This window comes from Alexandromys fortis, unplaced genomic scaffold (genome assembly GCF_014885135.2).
Source record: "Alexandromys fortis isolate MF-2015 unplaced genomic scaffold, M_Fortis_MF-2015_v1.1 scaffold_7, whole genome shotgun sequence".
In the NCBI taxonomy this organism is placed as follows: domain Eukaryota; kingdom Metazoa; phylum Chordata; class Mammalia; order Rodentia; family Cricetidae; genus Alexandromys; species Alexandromys fortis.
Window position 1 is genome coordinate 11467839 of NW_026067920.1, and position 19857 is coordinate 11487695.

Here is a 19857-nt window from a genome sequence, read left to right on the forward strand (position 1 = left end):
TCCTCTCGCCAGAGTGCCGGCCAGCTGGGGGAAGCCAAGCTAGGAACTGTGTGAGCAGAGGACTGGAAGGCCCGGCTGGCAGCTGGGGGTGGGGAGTCACAGTGTGGGACAGGGCAGGGGTGCCTTCTGCCAGATAGCTGTGACTGAATGAATGAGTCACTTCCCCTACTGGGCAAGCGCTCCCCTGGCCTCCCCTCAACTACGGAGGATATCCCTGGATCAGGAAGGACCCAGAGGAAAAGAAAAAAAAAAAGTCAAAACAAAACAGAAGCTGGCTCGCGGTACTGAAAGGACACAGTTTACAGCAGCCTAGCTCCGCATTCTTGACCGCATCTACGCCGTCATTCATTTCTGGCACATTCCCTTCCCGTTACCAGACAGATGGACCTGGGCCCTGGCACTAGAGGTGACCTTGGGTAGCCGTACAGCCGCTTCCACGCTTCCAGACCGTTTCTTTGCCTGTGGAACAGGTGAGATAGCTTGGGTGTGATTTCATCCACAGTAAAGGAGGCTATGGGGCCATAGGGATGGCTCTGGATAAAAAAAAAAAAAAAAAAAAAAAAAAGTCAGCTTTCCCCAGACAAAAGCAAACTTAGAAGTTGGAGGCTCCCGGGCAACTTTTCCAGATTGGGGGTGGAGGGTAAAGGAGCCAGAGTAGGCGCGGACCGGGTGTGTCTGGGCGAGCGCGCCCTGGGTGCTGTCAGCTGAGCCTTCGGGCGGGGTTGACGCCAGGCGGTGACCCCTGGGCGGGGCTGCGGGTGACAGCTCGGAGGAGGTGTGTTTGCGGTCATCAAGGTTCTCCTTTCTGGTCGGTTTCCTCCTTTAAAAACTCCGGCGCGCTGCTTCCTTCTCACTGTTCTCCAGCCTACGGAGCCGTTCGCGCGGTCGGCCGGGACTGGGCGGTGAGCGGTCAGCTTTGCGGGACCCTTGCGGGTTTTCCTAGCCTGTAAGTGAAGACTCAAGCTCCGGGGCTGGGTGGAGGGTGTTGAAGGACTCCGGGCGACCGCTCCTAAGATGAGACCCCACGGGGAGCGGAAGGGTGAGCGCGGTGAAAGTGGGAGGACAGCAACTGCGCTCGGCGAGCACCGCGCTCGGGATGCTCGGCTTGGTGCCTGCCCGTGACCTCTCAGCAAATGAAGGTGCAGGCGCCATACTGGGGGGACACGAAGCCTGCAGGGGGGTGGGAGGCGAGGAAAGCACTTGAGACAGGAGTAGGTGCGGGCGACAGGTGAGGAGAGTGCAGCTGAGTAAACAGGTGAGGGACTAGCAGGAAAAGGGCCAGCAGACGCATCCAGGTGTTTCCAGAGTATCCATTCCGGCACCGGGAAGAGAGAACCAGAACCGGCGCACAGCTCAGGCCACCCAGAAAATTAGAGCTGGAAGCGTTACATCTGCCTTTTCAGGAAGGACGGAACAAAGTTTCATTTTGATCACTCGTATGGACTTCCTCGTAATTGATTTACCAAATGTTATCTCATAAAATATTGGCTCCGAGTTGTTTGGCTGCAGTTCAACCGGGAAACTCTCGTCGGGCGTATTAAATGTCACTAACTGATTTGCGAAGAACCCACCTCACTCCCGTCACTGCTCTTTTCTGTAATAACCTGTTTGCAGACCTGGCTTACTGTCTCCTCTCTCTCCCTCCAGGGCTTGGTGGAGTGACTCGCCGGTGACTGGGGTGGTCTCTGACACTCAGGCAACCTTCCCCGGACGTGGACCTCCAATCTTTTGACAGTGAGTTTACCCAGGAACCCTGAATCTAGGGTAGAAAGGGACGTTTCCCATGAAGGCAATACAGGAAGGCTTTAGATGTCTGTTCACACTCTATTCTTATCCCCCCCTCCTTTTTTTTTTCCTCTCCATCTCCTTCTATCCCCTTCTCCTTACTTTAAGTTCCTAGTTCTCTTTGCCTTGGTTCTCTCTTGCGAGTGCTATCTGGGCTTAAAATACAAAAACACATTGGTTTCATTCATACGCTGTAACCTAGTCCTTTAAAAAAACATGGTGACTTCCTTGAATGGAGTCTTAGGCTGTCTTTGCGGGTGAAAGAGCCATTCCCAGGGCCTGCCATTGTTGCCTTCTCTTTCAACTTGTGAAGTTTGTGCCCCATCTGCATTTTGGGCTAAACCACCCCGGCTTTCCAGCCAATTGGCTATTGTTTTTTTCCCTTCTTCAGAGGCCAAGTGGACCTTCTAGTCCCAGCATAACACTCATTACCGCTCATGTCTTTAATTCAGCATGCGCTGCTTGGGCACATGTTGTATTCTTGATACTGTTATACTGTTAGCGCTGTTAAACATTAATAGGTATATAGTTTTTCTTTACCATGGATTTTGTCAAAATCCCACCTCCCCCTTTTTTGCTGTATTTACTGACTACAAAAATCTTAAGAAATTATCTTAAGAAAGCAAAATATAAATCATATGCATAACCGAAAGAGAAACTTCCCTGTTTCTCCTCACATATAGGCACTCAGTAGTTTCTTTCCACATCTCTCCCTGCCTGTATAAACTCACACTAATGCACACACAGATTTACTTTTAATATACATTTCGGTCCACAAAATTGTAAATCTTTATGCACTGAAGTAAATAGTCTATTATTCTGACTTTGATATCTTAAAGACCAAGAGTAAAGTTGAAATTTAAAATCTCATTAATGAGTCAGTTTGGCAGCAGGTAGAGGAGGCAGGATGTACACGGAGGAGAAGGGCTACTTTCTAGTGTCTGTGCAGGTCCTGCAGGGCAAGCTAAACCCTCAAGTCCTGTCATTAGTGTGGAGGGCAGAACTGGGCTGAGGGGAGGTCCTGTCAGTGTGGAGGGTAGCATTGGGTGGACTGAGGACAGGTCCTGTTAGTGTGGAGGGCAGAATGCCATCTGGGAGCCTTTATATTCATTAAACGTGGGCTTTTTCTAATTTGACTTGATTTGGTCTGATTTGGACTGCTGCATTGGTGGAGAGGTTTATTGAGGAGCAGAAACTTTTTCACTAAGAGGCAAGTGTTTCCCTTTGTTTTCGTTAACTTAAATATGTCACCCTAAAACATGGTTTTTGGAGAGGAATTATGCCCTGTGTTTTGGGTTTTGAGCTCATGAGATCACTGGATTTCCTCCAGTTGTGGCCATTCTTGGAAAGGTGGTTCTAAATCCTGAGAATCATTAGTGAAAACTTTTTGTGGCAGAAAACCCGAGTTGAGAAAGTTATCGCGGGTGTGTTCAGGCCTCTGGACTTCTCACTGCTGCTTTTCTGGCTCACGTCTCCTTTGCCGGTGACCCCATAGGGTCACACTTATAGGTTCTGTGTTCCTGAGTCATGCTCCTTCAACAAATAAGCTGTCATGAGCTCCATACGTGGCAAATGACACTGCACTTCCTGTCATGTTAGCTAGAAGTCAGCCCTTAGGATGTCATCCCTGCCCCCACCAAAGCCAGCATCCTTGGCTGTGCACTTTCCCCTGGACTCATTTTGTCACACTTGCTGTTGCTCCTGGCCCTCAAACCCGGGTTGCAATGAAGCCTCAGAGACAACTTGTGTCTTCCAGCCACCCAAGCTTGCCTGCAAATTAGATGACAAAAACAAACAAACAAACAACAACAACAAAAACAGATTGGCAAGAGAGCAGATTACTGTCTAGGCAGATAATGGAGGTGTTCGTTCAAAAAGGGTGACCCAGAAAGTGGGTAGAATTTGGGGATTACTGCAACCTTAACAGAGATGGAAGGGGCCCAGCAACAGAGGTGGACACCTGATTTCTGAGAGGGTAAGAGAAAGGTGCTTTTGGAGAAACAATGTATTTCAGCGGTTACATTTTGGGCCTGGTATTGGTGAGTTTGCTGTTGTGCTGGGGTTTTTTTGTTTTGATTTTTAGCTCAAGTTGACCTTGAACTTCCGGGCTCTGAGTTGCCCCCAGACTAATCTTCCTGCCTCAGCTTCCTGAGCGCTGGGATGACAGACAGGATTGCAGATGATCTTAAAAGCTAACCAGGTCTTCCAGAAAGCAGATGGGAAGGGTACTAGTTTGATGACCGTGGCTGTTTGGGTGCAGCATGGATTTACAAGAAGAGCAGATTACTGTCTCTTAGGATAGCTGAGTTGCTCGGGGGAGCTTTTGCTTTTAGGCAGAAGGGGTTCCAGAAACTCAGATGTCTTCTGCTCAAAAATTGTATGTCACTGGGTAAGTGACCTTTCTGTCACTATGACGAAATCCCAAGGGATTTTGTTCAAGGGACAAAGAGTTTATTTTGGCTTACTGTTGTAGAGGTTTGTGTCCCAAATTGTTGGGCCCTGTGTTGCTTTGGGCCTGTGGTAGTACAGTCCATCTTGGCAGGAATACATAGTGAGAGAGGCCTGTTCTGAGTTATGGTGGCCCAGAAACATGGTATGGGGGAGGCTGGAGGTTCCAGTATCCCTGATGGCCTAACTTCTTCCCACAAGACTCTCCCTCTTCAAATTTCTACCATTTTTTTCATAGTGCCACTGCTGGTGACCAAGCCTTTACAGGCCGGTCTTCAGGATTTTCGGATCGAGGCAGCTACCGGGGTTTACTGGGAACCTCTTCATACAGGTCTAGCATGCAGGTATCCGTCATTCCTATTTACAACACGCTGTGGATGCTTCTCCCTGTCATCTCCTGGTACGCGAAGGGACACGTTGTCTGGAGATCGCCTCTTGTCTGTGTCCTGGTTGCCTCTTGCAATGCTCAACTGTTGGCCTTCTGTAGCAGAAGGTTCTCTTCTTTACGGCCTCATGGGTTCTGTGTTTCTTGGTTCAATAGTTCTTTCTCTGCCCCAGGCAGCTGGATCTTCTAGGATGGAAAAAGGAATGAGACCAAATCACATACTAGGAACAAGAAAGGTTCCAGTGAGCCCTAGTGGACTGGCTTCCGCTCCAGCCCAAGGGTAGACAGAGATAAGCCTGCTTCTTTCTGTGCACAGGAGAAGCAGTTCTCAGTGGTTCTTCTGGGCTTGGCTAGAGTTTGGTAATTGTCTCCTGGTCATGGGTGTGGTTTCAAAAGATGTTTTCCTTCCGCTGAAGCATCTTGCTTTGAGGTTTGAGGCTAATGAGTGGTGAATGAATCCAGGAAATGCTGAGTTATTGTCTTGCCTATGTCCTGCCCCTGCCATTCTGTCTGAGCCTCTGAGGCTGAGGGACCGTGGGTACCTAGCTGCTGCACAATCTGGGTAACGTCGCTCCAGCCAGCAACAGGCCTCGTTAACTCTGTGTTAAGTTCCAGGATGAAAATGCTTCTCAAATGTGTTCACATGCCAAGCTGAGAAGAATTTGATCCAAGGGTTAAGACAACCGAGGGGACAGACACAATACAAAGGCAGATGCCTAGGGGCTTATCCTGAAGTGTGTTGAGGGTGGAAGTGGGCTATGTGTGATTCCAAAGTGAACTGGGCAGTTGTTGTCACAGACCACATGACACGGATCTCTGGCAAGCTAGAGGGAAGCTAATGACATTTTGGTTGTTTGTGTGACTCCCACCCACCCTCTAGGGCGGGAGGACTAGCGAATTTCAGTTTAACAGAACAAGCAAGCGCTGTGATTTTGTGTTCACAGGTTGTCTGGCACCTGAGTGAGTCTAGAGACTTCCTGAGGGCATTTTTATGGGTCGTGCCCCCCCTCCCCCATGACAACTCATCCCTCTGTCATTAGTAGAGTTATCTTGGACCCCACCCTCTTGGTTTGTTTGTAAGTGTCCCCTTTCCTGTAAATTCTTCTGACCATGCGACCTAACTGGTGCTTTTTGAGCAAAGCCATTATTGGCACGATTTCTATAGAGGTGACTGATGGTTAGTCTTTCTAGCAGACTGCTTTTCAAGTCCTCTAGGAGGTCGGTGAGGCACTGCACATGTTTGCATGTGCTTGCGAGGGTGTTACCTGAGGATTACTGAGGGAAAGACCGCCTTGGACATGGGTGGCACCAAACCTCTGACTTGGAGCCCAGGTGTCGCAAAAGGGAAGAAACTGCAGGATCTGCTTTCTCAGCTTCTTGGCTCTACTTGATGAGAAGATCTATGTTCTGCCACCACGCTTTGCTACCAGAATGGCTGACCCTCCAAAGCCATGAGCCAAAATAAATGCTTCCTCCTAAGTTGGGCATTTTGGCCACAGTGATGTAAAAGCACATCGATTGCGTTGGGTGGGTTACTCAGTCTAGGGGTTTGTAACCCACCCTGCAATCAGTTATTCCAGGGTCTCGGAGGGGCGCTACCTGGAAGGGAATGAGCTAGGAGAGAAGAAGGAGGCTAAGCAGATTTGTCAAAGCCCCCGTTTATTGGGATCATGGTTGCTGCTTATATAGGCCCTGCATGAGGACTTTGTGGGCGGGGCTCTCGCCGCGTGGTCCCGGTCATGTAGGCCAGATTACGTTCCGACGGACAGGTAGGCCAGGAAGTCACAAGTTGCCACACCTGGTTCCCTGGATAGCTGGAATGTGAGGCGCATTCTGCTAACAGATTAACAGTTAATTGGGTGTGGGGCAGGTTCTGTCAATAGAACATAATTATGGGTGTGGGGTTCCCTACAGACTCCCCAGGGTGATGGTTCCTGTAATGATTTTTAGAGGGGAAATGGCTCGTGACAAAAGCAGCTAGGAACAGGTTAAGGGCCTAAAGCAGATTGGTGTGTGGGTCCCCATGTGGTCCCTGCCTGTTTCTTTTGCACTACCTCTTTTCTAGGTGATTGCTAGTCTGGAAGCTTAGGAACCCATCAATCACACCCTCCTAAGAGCATGCTGGTTTTACTCTCCAGTACTTGTATTTATTTATGCTTCCTCCCCCAGAGAACTTGGCCTCTGGTTGTATTCTCAGTTTCTTGGTTCTCTTCCTTCTCTGCCCTGCATTCATCTCCTCGCTCATGTGGTGAGCCACATGTACCGCGTGCAGGTTCACTGTGTCCTGGGTCTTCGTCCCTTCTCAGCTGCACATGCTCTAGAAGGGAAGGGAACTTATCCGTATGTCTCCTCAAGATTCACTCACAAAATCAGCAAAGATTGAGCAGAAGAAAGACTGTGTCTGCCCAGTGACTTAACATTGCACAAGAGCAGGAACCCAAGACAGCTGTGGAAGTTTGCATGATTGTCAGGGGATGAACTGAGACAACCCGTCAAGACTGGAAGGAGCCTAGGGACAGACATTCTCTTGTAGCTCCACTCAACTTATTTATTTTTCCTGAGGTAGGGTGGAAGTCAGGCTAGGAGAAGGAACTAGTTCCACGCTGCGGTGAGGGAGGCTTCCTCATTTCCGCCAGCTCAGACTGCAAAAGCTCAAACCACCTTGTTCTCTGAATCCCCACAGTGTTTCTAACCTGTTATATTAGTGACTTCTCTATTGTTTGATAAAAACACCTGGACCCAGTGTTTTTATCTTATGACAGAGTTTATCTGCGCTTACAGCTCCGGAGAGGTAAAGACCACCATGGTGGGAGCACAGGACAGCAGGCAGCCTTGGTAGAGGCACGGCTAGGAAACTGAGCTTACATCTAACTGCAAACATGGATCAGAAAGAGCAGGGCTGTGAGGCTTTTGGTCTCCAACCTGTCGCTGGTGCTAAACTTCTTTTTTCAGGGCTTTAGCACCTATGCCACCCCAAACAGTGCCAGAAATTAGGGACCAGAGGTGTTTTTACACACCTTGACACATGCCCGCTGACACAGAGCGAGGGTCCAGGCACTAACTGCTGCCCTCCACATTCCTTAACTGAGGCAATGCTGTCGGGCTTTCTGTGGCCTTTCCCTCATACAGTCTCCCATGCTGCTAGTCATGTCTCCCAGGCCAACTTTAGAATGTTCTGTGCCATCAACATAATAACCGGTGCCAGCGAGATGGTTGTTGCCAAGCCTGAGCCTGGGCTTGATCTCCAAAACACGTGATGGAAGGAGGATCTCTGACTCCCATAGGTTGTCCTCCAACATCCACGTATATGATGTGGCACGCCCATCCCCAATAAAATAAAATAATGTAAATGTCAAAATGGTTTTGAAAGCCTCATGGCCCAGCATCCAGGCCTGGGGGACAGCATAGGGACCGCTTCTCTCCACCCAGCAGATCTGTGCTTCCAGTGGCACAGAGTAAAGCCGCCCTCCTTATTTTCTGCCTGACATAAGCTCTCCTTCTCAGCAGCGAGCTTGACTTGGGAATGTTGGTATCACAGGGTGAGGGATGGTACCTCCTTCCCAGCATAGAGCGGCTTCTCAGTGGGGCACCTGCCTGGCGCATATACCTCCCTGGGCTCCACCCTCCATACCGCCACAACAAAAGCAATAGAATTCACTCCATCCATTGGTTGGACAGCAACAAGCTGGCATTTCCAGACAAGTCTGTCTCTCATGCCAAATGAGAACAAAAGCCAGACGAAGAGGTTACAAGCGCCAATTGCATGGGAATTTTCTCTGGAAATATCTACTGTAATTGTCTCTGGTTTGCAAACTTTACTGAAAACGATCAGTATGTTATGATGACAGTTAGAAGTGCATTTCCCAGCAGAGGGGTCTTTCAGCCCAGGTTTAGGAAATGCCTGCATACAGACTGCAGTTTTTCTTAGTGACGTGTGGCACACAGCTCTTCCGGATGCTCCGCTTTCCTTACCTCCCATGTGAGCACCGGGGAAAGAACCATGGCTGTGCATGCTGCTGCCTGGGCATGCTGCTGCCTGTGCATGCTGCTGCCTGGGCATGCTGCTGCCTGGGCATGCTGCTGCCTGGGCATGCTGCTTTCCTCCTGCAGGCTCTGCAGCCAGGCTGGCAGCAGCTTCAAGTCCTTGCCCTCTCAGCAACATCCTCTGGAGCTGGTAGCTGCTCCATTTCTGTTCAAATCCCTGCAACTGCTGCTGTCCTTTAACAGGAAGAGGACCTTCAAGGCTTCCAGAAGGGCAAGGCAGAAGGGTGTGGTCAGTAGGGTCAAAGATACCCTGACTGCTGCTGGGATGGGAATGCTAGGAAACTTGAACTTTATTCCTAAAATGCACGATTGTGAGGTCCACCCATGTGGACTTCACATACACACACACACACACACACATACACACACACACACACACCGTATATACAGTGTACAGTTCTCATAATGAACATGATGAAAATGTGAAGAACTCTGGTTTGCACAGACTCCCCACATGGGCACTGCCTCACAGCACCCAAGGGACCTTTGGGTTGATTCTGTTTCATGTGATGTTTTCCCCTTAGGGCCTGTGCAGTGGGAGGATGGCCGCAACAGGAACTGGAGCAAAGGACTTCACAAACCATCACAAGTAAGACTGTCCCACACTGGGCCGTGTTGGTTTTATTAAGCATTCTTACAGGTTTTTTTTGTATATGTGCCATTTTTTTTTGACACAAAATCCACCGTGTATCTCCTAACTCAGTCTTGTTTCTGAATCTTGAATGTTTTCTTTTTCTCCCTGCTTTGTAGTTTTTCATGATTTCTCTTAGGTTTAGGCTTTGTTTAAAGAGCTAAATTGTGTCTTTGACTCCAGTGTGTATGCATATGTCTGTGCACCTCCAGCCCAGGGTTTTGAGCATGCTCTAGTGAGTACATGTTTTACCCTGAGACCTCCTGCATGGGTTCCAAGTCCACCGAGTCTTTCTGATTTCTATACCTCAGGGTTGTCCAGCATCTGCTGGGACTATGTGAGGTGGCGCCCATCCTCCTTCAATGTGGCCTTAGTGGTTGGCCCTTTGTGGATACTTGGCAAATGAATTCGGTGATAATAAGGCAGAATAAAATTAGTGGAAACTGAGGTTGACTAAATATTTTGTCTCCGACTTGGTATTTTGAATCCTTTAGCTAGTGTGTCGGAGACGGTTCCAGATCACATACATGTCAGCGTTAATGAGTTTTAAAGTCTTGGCTCTCATGGTTATGTTTCTCCATTCTGCGTTTCCTGGTACTGACAAGTAAAAAAAGTTTTCTGTGTGTGAAAGGATTTCTGTGTGTGAAAGGTTTTCTGTGTGTGGCCGTGTTGTCTTAATCACATCCTGTCGTGTCATTTTGGAGCAGAAGCTGGTCCTTTCTGTTTTGTGTTCCCTATTTGCCACATCCTGAAGGAGGATATGGTTAAGTGCCTGAAGGGTGTGCTATGATGCTTGGGATTTCAGAAACATGATTTCCGGGAAGGCCTAGCTGCCCATGCCCTGCTTTTGGTCCCACAAGAAAGGGCTTCCTCCTGCTAATAAAAAGCCAGGAAATCTGCCAGGAGAATGGGGTCAGTTGGTGGGCGCGCTCTGTGCCTTGGTCAGGTTGCTTGCTCTTTCTCAGCAAGGTTTGCAGCTCAGGGCTTGGTCAGCAGTGACCCTGCATGTATGACTGGTGTGTGTGCGCCGTGGATCTCCGACATTGTTCGTGAAGTGGTCTGCCCACTCACCTCTTACTCCATTTATGAGAGAGCTCTTGACTTTCCCCCGATACTTATGCTAGGCTCATCTTTTATATAACACTCTTAAAGTTTTATGTGTTGACTTAATCTGAACACCACTGTAAAGTAATAGGCTATGGGGGGCTTGAGAAACATGGAAGGGGGTAGATAGGGCCAACAGAGAAGAGAAGAGGGATTCTTCGATGCCTGCCCTTAAGCCCTTAAGGTTGACTAGCAAAGGAGAAGCAATGGGAACTAGATGAAATAAATCAATCAGAATAGGTCTAGTTAACCTTCAACTTTGTGTAACTCTATTATGTGTGTGTGTGTGTGTGTGAGAGAGAGAGAGAGAGAGAGAGAGAGAGAGAGAGAGAGAGAGAGAGAGATGGGGGGGACATTTTTGGTTTTTCGAGACAGGATTTATTCTGTGTAACCGCCCTGGCTGTCCTGGAACTTGCTCTGTAGGCCAGGCTGGCCTCAAACTTTGAGATCCGCCTGCCTCTGCCTCCCTGAGTGCTGGGATTAAAGGCGTGCACCACCACCCGGCTTAATTGTATAGTAGACTGCCAGATTGCCTGTAATCCCAGCACTCAGGAGGCCAAGGCTGGGGTATTGAGTTCAAGGTCATTCTGGCCTACAAAATGAAACTTGTTTAAAGAAAAAGAAATAGGAGCTGAGGGTGTGGCTTGCTTGCCTCCTGTGTTAGGGTTCTTTCACTAGCACTGTTGGGGGGGGGGCAGGTAGTTCAGGAGTTCAAGGATACACAGCAGGTGGAGACCAGTCTGGGAAACAGTGAGTTCCAATCTCTAAAAAAGAAAGTGAAAGTGACCAAAACAAGTGAGCCTGATCTGGGAGAAGGGGGAAAGGTCCTTTGTGAAGTGGCACGGATCCGACGTAACAGCAGGTTCCATCCCCACAAACCCATTCTGGCCATCAGCTTGGCAGCACAGTTCTCAGGAACAAAGTCCATACGCAACACGTACCATTTTCAAGTCCTTGTGATATTGCAGTGATCTCTGGATCACTGCTTTCTCATCTTTTTCTCTCGAGTTAGAGTGAAGGGAAAGTGTCACTAGTTGGCTCTGGGCAGAAAGCCAGACTCAGAAGGAAGGAATGGTAGCATGATCGCTCCATATTCAAGGACCTACACCCGCTTCAGCCTGCCAAGGAGACACTTTTGGAAATTAGCGTGCATGTTCTGTGAGGCAGCTGTGCTGAAGACTGCCTCTGAGAAGCCTTGGCAGGGTCAGGATGGGCTGATCTGGCCCTGGGGTGTTTGTAAATCAAGCTTCATTGAAGTATACCACCATGTGTTTGCCCTCCTTGTCCCTATCACTTTCAGGAGACAGGGGCAGAGTTAAGACAGAAGCATCATGGTCTAGAGCCATATTTACCACCGGGCTTTCTACCTTCCTACAAAATGTTACAGAAAAGCAAAATGGTGGGAAGTCATATCATAATAATCTCTTAAAGAAAGAAAGTGGAGGCTTACTTTATGTGTTTTGCCTGCCTGCATGCATGTGACTGTAGAGGCCAGAAGAGGGTGGTGGATTTCCTGGACGTGGAGTTAGAGATGGTTGTGAGCCACCATGTGAGTGCTGGGATTAGAACTCTGGTCCTCCTGCAAGAACGTGTGCTCCAAACTAGGAACATCTGTCCTCTTCATCCCCTCAGGACACGCTCAGTGTCACAGTTCTGAGCAGTAGGAGCTAATACAACGGGATCCAAAAAGGAATTTCTAGGCACTCAGATCGGAAAGGTTATCTCTGGCAGCAGAGGAGACTTTTGTTCTATTTCTGTCCGTATGTCCAATAGTGATCATATTAAATCGTCAAGTTTCTGTATTGACTATAAATTGAATATATCAACTAGCATTCTTTATGTTGAATGATTTATCAATTTGATCTTTAAATTTTGTTGGCTCTTTTGAGGTTTTGCTAATTTGCCCTAAGAGCAAAGAGGGATTAAAAGAAAGGAGAGGAGAGGTAGGGGCTTTGGCAGTGTGGTTATCTTCTCCCCATGATCTGCTTGGGTCTCTTCCCCACCGTGTCCCTCACGCACCTCTTGGATGGGGAACATATCTTGGTAATGTTGGTCGTACACACCCGTGTCCTATAAACCTTTCCCCTTTTGTTCCTAACAGTGACTGCTTCGTCCAGCTTTCAAATCCAAACATAGCAACCATGAAGGAAGATGTTCTCTACCACTTCAACCTCAGCACCAGCACCCACGATTTCCCTGCTATGTTTGGGGATGTGAAGGTAAAAAGCCCCGGCATTGCTGCTATGGATTCCGACCTCCTCTTCAGTACAGCTGCACCTATGCACTGGTGATTGACAGGGGACAGGACTGCATTCTATCTCTCTCAGAATTTTGCAAATGGCTAGCTTTCATTTACAGGGATAGCAGATGTTAAGTACTGCTGTGTGGGCCTCTGTTTCATCTCTGAGAACTTTCATGCGTGAATAACAGCATGAGACTCTCCTGAGCCACTCAAGGTGGATGCCTATGGCTCTAGTGACTCCCGATCTCAGGAGTTTGGGGCAATCTAGGCAATGTAGAGAGTTGGGAAGGATTTCCAAGAGGTGCGGTGTCAATATGGAGTCTGTACAATCCCTGCTTGTAGTTGGAGGTGTATATTACTATTGTTTTAATTATCAGAGGGATAATATTAATGAGACACCTCCAGTACAAAGTTTTCAGTTCTCAGTGTCCTAAATTTTTGTAAAGTTCTTTATTAAAATTTGTTTCTAATAGACATCTATTTGCATCTTTGCAAGGAACAGTGTAACATTTAGTTCACATGTGTGATATGAAGTGGTAAGCAGAGTGGTCAGCCCCAAGTTCACAACTCAGGCGAACACTCAGAATCCTGTCTGCTGGTTCTCTTGCAATTTACAGTTAGGTGTGGGAACTGTTACCACACTATCAAAACAGGACTTTTTGGTAACTATAGTTACCATACTACTACAACAGGACTCTTCAGTGTTTAATCCTGCTAAAGAGGAATTGACACACTGAACTAAAAACCAAGATGGGCTTTGAACACCGAAGCTGGACCTCATCTGCCATGGCTAGAACTCACCTTTGGTAGCAAATGGTGGGCAGATTTCATGTTTTTTAATTGATTGAATTTCCATCTATCCCAATATTGCTAATCTATTTTTTTCTGTTTCAGCCCTGGAAATGTCTTTTCATATTTAGAGATATGCATTTATTTCTTTTATACTCAGGTTCCATTAAATCACTTTGACTATTTGCTAGTCTTTGGCAAAATAAAGTCTTAGATGACACTTTGCAAAGCGAAGGTTTGCTTCTCCACCTGCAAATTCCCAACCCCCTACTGGGCCGCTATTCTTTGCCACTTAACACTGGGTCACTCTGCTCACAGGAGGTGAGGTATTCCAACCATCTGAATCTAAACCCAAATTCCCTTCCAGCACCCTAGACTGCCTCCCACCTGGGGTGTGAGACCCAGCATGGTGTCTGCTCTTGCCTTTCAAAGACAGCCAGGGCCTGTATAGAGCTGTGCTCTGGGTGCCCTGCTGAGCAGTGATTACTAAAATCTCCCCGGGAAGTTGATTGCTCACTTCCTTAGATACTCTTAATAAAGGTCTGGCCTGGAAACTTGCTAGGAAGTTCGCAGTGACCCTAGTGTTGCCAGTCAACTTGAATAGCTCTAATGACAAGGTGTTCTTTGCTTTCAGTTCGTGTGTGTTGGTGGAAGCCCTTCCCGGATGAGCACCTTCATCAGGTATGTGGCTGCTGAGCTGGGCCTTGACCATCCAGGGAAAGAGTACCCCAACATCTGTGCAGGCACTGACCGCTACGCCATGTATAAAGTCGGACCTGTGCTGTCTGTGAGCGTGAGTATTTGCCTTTCACTTGGATTTGGTCTCCGTGCCCTGTGCCCTGTGCCCCCCCCCCACTTCTGCCTGTGCCAACAGCTGAACAGCTGGCACCCTAACATTTGTTTACTGTAAATGGCTAGGAGCATGGTGAGCTCTTAGCAGCTGGCATCTGGGCATGAGTAAGTCCTAGGCTCCAGCCCTTTGAGGCTTAGCTTCCTGGAGAGCCTCGGTATACAAAAGCAGATACGCATGTCAATATACACAGCTGTCCACTCCGTGTGGGGGTGGCAGGTGTGGGGGAGGGCTTCCTTGCCTGGCCCAGGGCTGGAAGAAGAGCCACATGCCAGGTCTCTGTGCCTCTTCTATCTCATAGTGACGGACCTGCTTTATAACGCAGGTTGTGTGAGCAATCAAAGTGATTACAGAACTCTCCAGTATCCTACCAAAGGGACGGTTTTCTAGCGATTGATTTCCTTTGATGGCATTAATAAAATGAAGAACTACAGCTCACAGTGAATCCCAGTCCTGTTGAGATGTGTGTCTGGACACTAGTCAGCTAGACCTCCAAGCGTATCAGTCACGTAAAATCACCTGATAGCAAAGTCACCTTGTGGAAGCGATTCCTGTGTTTGACATTCTGAAAGGGGTCCCTCTCCATTAGGGCTCTGCCTTCGGGACAGCACCTGTCCGGGGAGGAGAGAGGAGGTATCTTAGATGTGAGGGTGGGAGGGTCTTTGAAAGGTCTGTGGAGTGGGGTTGCATTGCTGCAGAGGCCAGGAGAATATGGCAGAGGCAAAATTGCAGTCAGTAGATATCCGATGTCAGGGATTGAGCAACCAGCCAGTTATCTTGTTTTGCTAAATTGGAGAGGGCAGGAGAAAAGTGCGGTGGTAAAACCTTATCTGGTATGGATAAGGGCCTTTGGGCATGGCTTCAGCTATCAGGCAGCATGCTCATTACCTAGGGTTACCTAGGAACGGCAGCTGCTTCCTTCCTGCAGCTGCTTCCTTCTTCCCTGCAGCTGCTTCCTTCCTCCCTGCAGCTGCTTCCTTCCTCCGGCAGCTGCTTCCTTCCTCCCTGCAGCTGCTTCCTTCCTCCCGTTACGCAGCTTGTGTGAGTCAAGCTAGGTAGGTCATGTGGAGGACAGCTCTGTTAATATTTTGAAGTCTGTCCATCATTAACACATGATATTATTGGTTGAAGTAAGCCACATAAAACACACAGTAATCTCCTTTCCCACATGGGCTTTGTTCCGAAGAGCCCGGCAGATGTGTCGAAGTGGATGGGTACCAAAGCTGATAAATACATTTCACTTGTCACCCAGGTATAGCGAAAGGATGGCAATAACGACTCACAGTAGAGAATTATAGCTGTATAATACAGTGGAAGTTAGGCCAATGTTCTCTCTGTCACAGTCTCGTTCTCTGCAAAAGCTTGCTTGTCTTTGGGCGACTTAAAATGTGGAGTGCGTCCTTCGGAGGGACTGCTGTATGAGCTGTCGGTTGCACAATGCTGGGCTTAGCCTCTGCATTTCTCTCTGGTTTCAGCACGGCATGGGCATTCCTTCCATTGGGATCATGTTGCATGAACTCATCAAGATGCTGTACCATGCCAGGTGCTCCAACATCACCATCATCCGCATCGGGACTTCCGGCGGGATAGGTGAGGACTGAGGATTGATTCTGGCCCTGTGGGTGGAGGAGGGGCTAGAGCCCTGCAGCTGCTCCGGGGTGGTGTGAACACAGACAGGATTGCTCAAGGGCCTCCCTCTCTGCCTGTCTCCTCCTTCCATCAAAGTGTGTACTGGGGCGGTGGGATACAAAACTAACAAGGGGCCTGAAATTAGCTCAGAAATTCCTAATCATTGACAAGACAAACAAAAATCTAACCCCCTCAAAGTCCCCAATTCCCCCAAACAAACACCCACCCCCACATACACAAACCCAGAAACAACCTAAGAAGCAAAGAAGTGATCTTGAAGAAGACTGTGAAATGCTGAAGACGGCAATCTTTCTTACCAGAGTCTAGGGTTGGCACAGGGGTTCATCATGTATTCGAGATGGGGAGTTTTGCCCCAGCCTTGGTCATTCATCCACCATTAATCTCAGTGAATGAGTTGATCCATCCTTTAGGACAGAGCGACAGTCTCTTCTCACACGTCCTACTCAGTCCTGAGTCTTCCTATTTCACAGTGGGGATTTTATTTCAGTGTGGGTTTTGGCAGTCAGGGCTGTAGGGCTGTGTGTGTGTGTGTGTGTGTGTGTGTGTGTGTGTGTTGGGCAGTGACATACTATGGTCTAAGTAAAAGTCTGAAGCTATAAAAGAACAACCCTGACTGTCTTGGAACTTGCTTTATAGGTGAGGCTGGCCTTAAACTCCGGTCCACCTGCCTCTCTGCCTCCCAAGTCCTGGGATTAAAGGCGTGCACCACCAAAACCCAGCTCTAAAGCAATTCCTTATTTGTCGCTAGGGAACTAAAGTCACTGTAGACACTGGTCTCTAATAGTTATTCTTCCCACCAGGAACACAAAGCCATTGATAGAAAGCTGTATTGACTCCAGGGGCCGTAGAGCCTTAAGATTTAGGTGCCTGGGTCTACGGACATTGTTCTTGGAAGGCAGGATTTCTAATTCCCTGATAGTGGTCATATTGTATAAGAAAAAGTATGAACCCAGCAGAAAAGGAGGAGCAGAGTGTTGTCCTTTAAAGTGTGCAGTTACTCGAGGAGGACACACCTCCAGTGCTGACACTGCAGAGATGGTTGTTGCTGGTTACAGAGGAAGAACAGGCTAGTCAGGAGTCGGAAAGGATTGAGGCTGGTTTTGAGGCATGTGTGGCTTTTCTATACTTTTGGATCTGGCTGAAAGTGTACAAAATAAAGATATAATCTGGAATGATTAAGCTAACATGGCCACCTTGTTGGTGGAGCGTTAGTCAGTGCTACGGCCGGATGACAGAGACATTCAGTAAAGGATGCAAAGACTCCCGGCAAGATTGCTGCTCTCTGCTTTCCCTTGCTTTCAGCAGTGGTTCTGTGCAAACTCCCAGTCAGGAAAAGCCCTAACTAGGAGGAGGGATAGATGGCTTTGAGTATACGCTGGGTGCTTCCATACTCTTCTGTGTGGGATCGTGTTCCTAGTGCCTGTTCTCGGCAGCACTACTTTGTCACCCCGGGTAACCGTGATACCTGCATCTCCCTCAGGTCTGGAGCCTGGCTCTGTGGTCATCACCCAGCAGGCAGTGGATGAGTGCTTCAAGCCAGAGTTTGAGCAGATTGTCTTGGGAAAGCGGGTGGTTCGCAGCACCAATCTGGATGCGCAGCTGGTGCAGGAGTTGATGCAGTGCGCCTCAGACCTGGATGAATTCCCCACCGTTGTGGGCAACACCATGTGCACCTTGGACTTCTATGAGGGTGAGAGGAAGTGAGGGCGTGTCTGGTCTAGGGATCCCTCGCCCACCCAAAGCCTGCTCTGTGATGGGGTGGTGCTGTCTCTGCTGGGACACCTGCATATGGGATGCTAACTCAGTCCCAGTATTTCTGCCACGGCTGTAATATTGACCCGAATAGCTCTCCACTTTATGAAGCCAGGCAGGCGGGGGCCCTTCATCCCTGTGTCTTGATGGCAGGTACAGTAGGGTGCCCACGTGTAGTAACCTCTGACTATGTGCATGTGATTCTCCTGTCTTTGTGTGATGCAGGGCAAGGCCGTCTGGATGGTGCCCTCTGCTCCTACACGGAGAAGGACAAGCAGGCCTATCTCCGAGCAGCCCATGCTGCAGGCGTCCGAAATATTGAGATGGAATCTTCATTGTTTGCCACCATGTGCAGTGCGTGTGGCCTGAGAGGTAGGAAGACCCGTGATGACCTTGGTATCTGTTTTCCATCATTTTCGATCATAGAGGGCCCCTCCTGAGAGTACCCCATTGTTGAGTTCTCACTTGTGTCTGCCTTAACCAGGTGTTGATCCTAAAGCCCTGGTGCATATACAATCTCTTAATGGTCACACAGCAAAACAGAGGGTCCTCAGTGTTCTTACAGTGATTTCCCACACCACTGAGAAGGGTGACAAAGATGGTGGTGACCTACTCCAGCTCAGATAGAAAGCTTCCCCAGCCTTGCCAAGAGCTCGGCTTTGAAAGGCTAATCCACCCTCTTGTCTAGACCTGAGCATCCTTCCAGACAGACCTGGGACAACCTACGTCCTACACAGGGCAGCCAGGAGCTGGCCCTGGTCAAAGGCCATAGGTGACGTGGTAGAGTAGGGAACTGCCAGCGTTGCTGGAGGGTGTGTCTTCCTCCACGGTGTCCCACTCCATCCATGTAGCCCTGCCGTTCCTGCTCTGCACACTCCCTGGCCCTGGCACAATCCCTGGCCCTGGCCCGTGTCCTCGGTGAGCTAAGGCAGGTGTCTGACCCTGCCTTGATGAGACCTTTGCCCTTTGCAGCGGCTGTGGTGTGTGTCACCCTCCTGGACCGGTTGCAAGGGGACCAGATCAACACTCCCCATGACGTGCTGGTGGAATACCAGCAGAGACCTCAGCGACTGGTGGGCCACTTCATCAAGAAGAGCCTCGGGAAGGCCTGAGGCCCTTGTTCTCGTCACCCAGGACAAGACTTTGCAACTCCTGGCCAATAAATCTATTTTTCATATCCCAGTGTGTGGCTTGGCATTCATTTTACACAGGAACATATGGAATTGGGCTGCATCTGACACTAAAAAATCTGCGGGTTAGACACACAGATGTTTTGCTCTTAAGGAACATTTAAAAATGATTCAAATGTTCATTTTTCAGGACCATTCTAAATGAATGAAAACTTTCAGACTTTTATTTCAAAAGTGGTCAGATTTCATGTCACTAAAGTAAGAAATTTGGCCAATTGTGTCATTAAACAGATTTCCTTATGCGTCTCAAAAATGCTATGCTGCAGATAGACAGCTGCAGATAGACTTCAAGACTGACAGGAGCCTGTTGTCATGGAGAGGAGTGCAGGAGAGCCACCCCAAAATTTGAAGCGCACTTTCCTGTGGGATTTGGCAACACTTTTGTGACTGCCCCAGCCCCACCCCTTCCCACAAGTGTTGATGGCCAACCTCAAGGTGGACCTACGTGGGGCTGTACCACCCTCTGCTGGCCAGTTGAGGTAGTGCAGGCTTTCTGACCAGAAATTAAAAGGCTTGCCCCCGCCCTGGCTTATAGTGGTGTCCTGCAGCTGGAGGGACCAGTTCAGGTCCTGGCTTGCAAGAAAGGCAGCTCAACAGAGCATCGCATTTGAATCTGGCAAGCTCTCATGCTTCGACTGTTACAGCTGAGTTTGTGGGTCTACTTGGGTTATTGGGGTAAACACTGTTACCCGAATTTCTCCACATGCCACCGAAGACTAAGCCCCTCCCACCTACGCTGGCTCCTAATTTTCAGCTCTGTTCCACTCTGGACATTGACTTTGTCTACTCGGGCTCCCTTCCTATCACACTGACATTGTTCGCTGGGGCTCCTTTCCTACCACCCGGCCTCAGTCTCCTGCACCCCCTCACTCCATTCTCAGTGCTGACAATAAGGAACCCTTCCTGCAGGAGAAATGACACCAAGTGGGTGTCCCTCAGCAAATTATACAGAATTAGGAGCGTGGCTGGGTTTGTTCTGGTGGTCCA

General features: G+C 48.8%; 1 protein-coding gene across 2 annotated transcripts; it reads left to right on the forward strand.

The window, feature by feature from the left end:
- The first annotated feature begins 273 nt into the window (after window positions 1-273).
- On the forward strand, window positions 274-18856 carry Upp1 (uridine phosphorylase 1). Of its 2 annotated transcripts, none has more exons than XM_050141381.1 (9): window positions 274-470; window positions 1648-1734; window positions 9187-9251; window positions 12499-12616; window positions 14063-14221; window positions 15754-15868; window positions 17409-17618; window positions 17906-18052; window positions 18653-18856. In XM_050141381.1, the coding sequence occupies exons 3-9, from the start codon at window positions 9205-9207 to the stop codon at window positions 18790-18792; spliced, it is 936 nt and encodes a 311-aa protein (XP_049997338.1). In that variant the 5' UTR covers window positions 274-470; window positions 1648-1734; window positions 9187-9204; the 3' UTR covers window positions 18793-18856. The 2 variants fall into 2 exon arrangements, with proteins under 2 accessions (XP_049997338.1, XP_049997337.1); XM_050141380.1 differs by lacking the exon at window positions 274-470 and adding an exon at window positions 780-946.
- Window positions 18857-19857: the final 1001 nt, after the last annotated feature.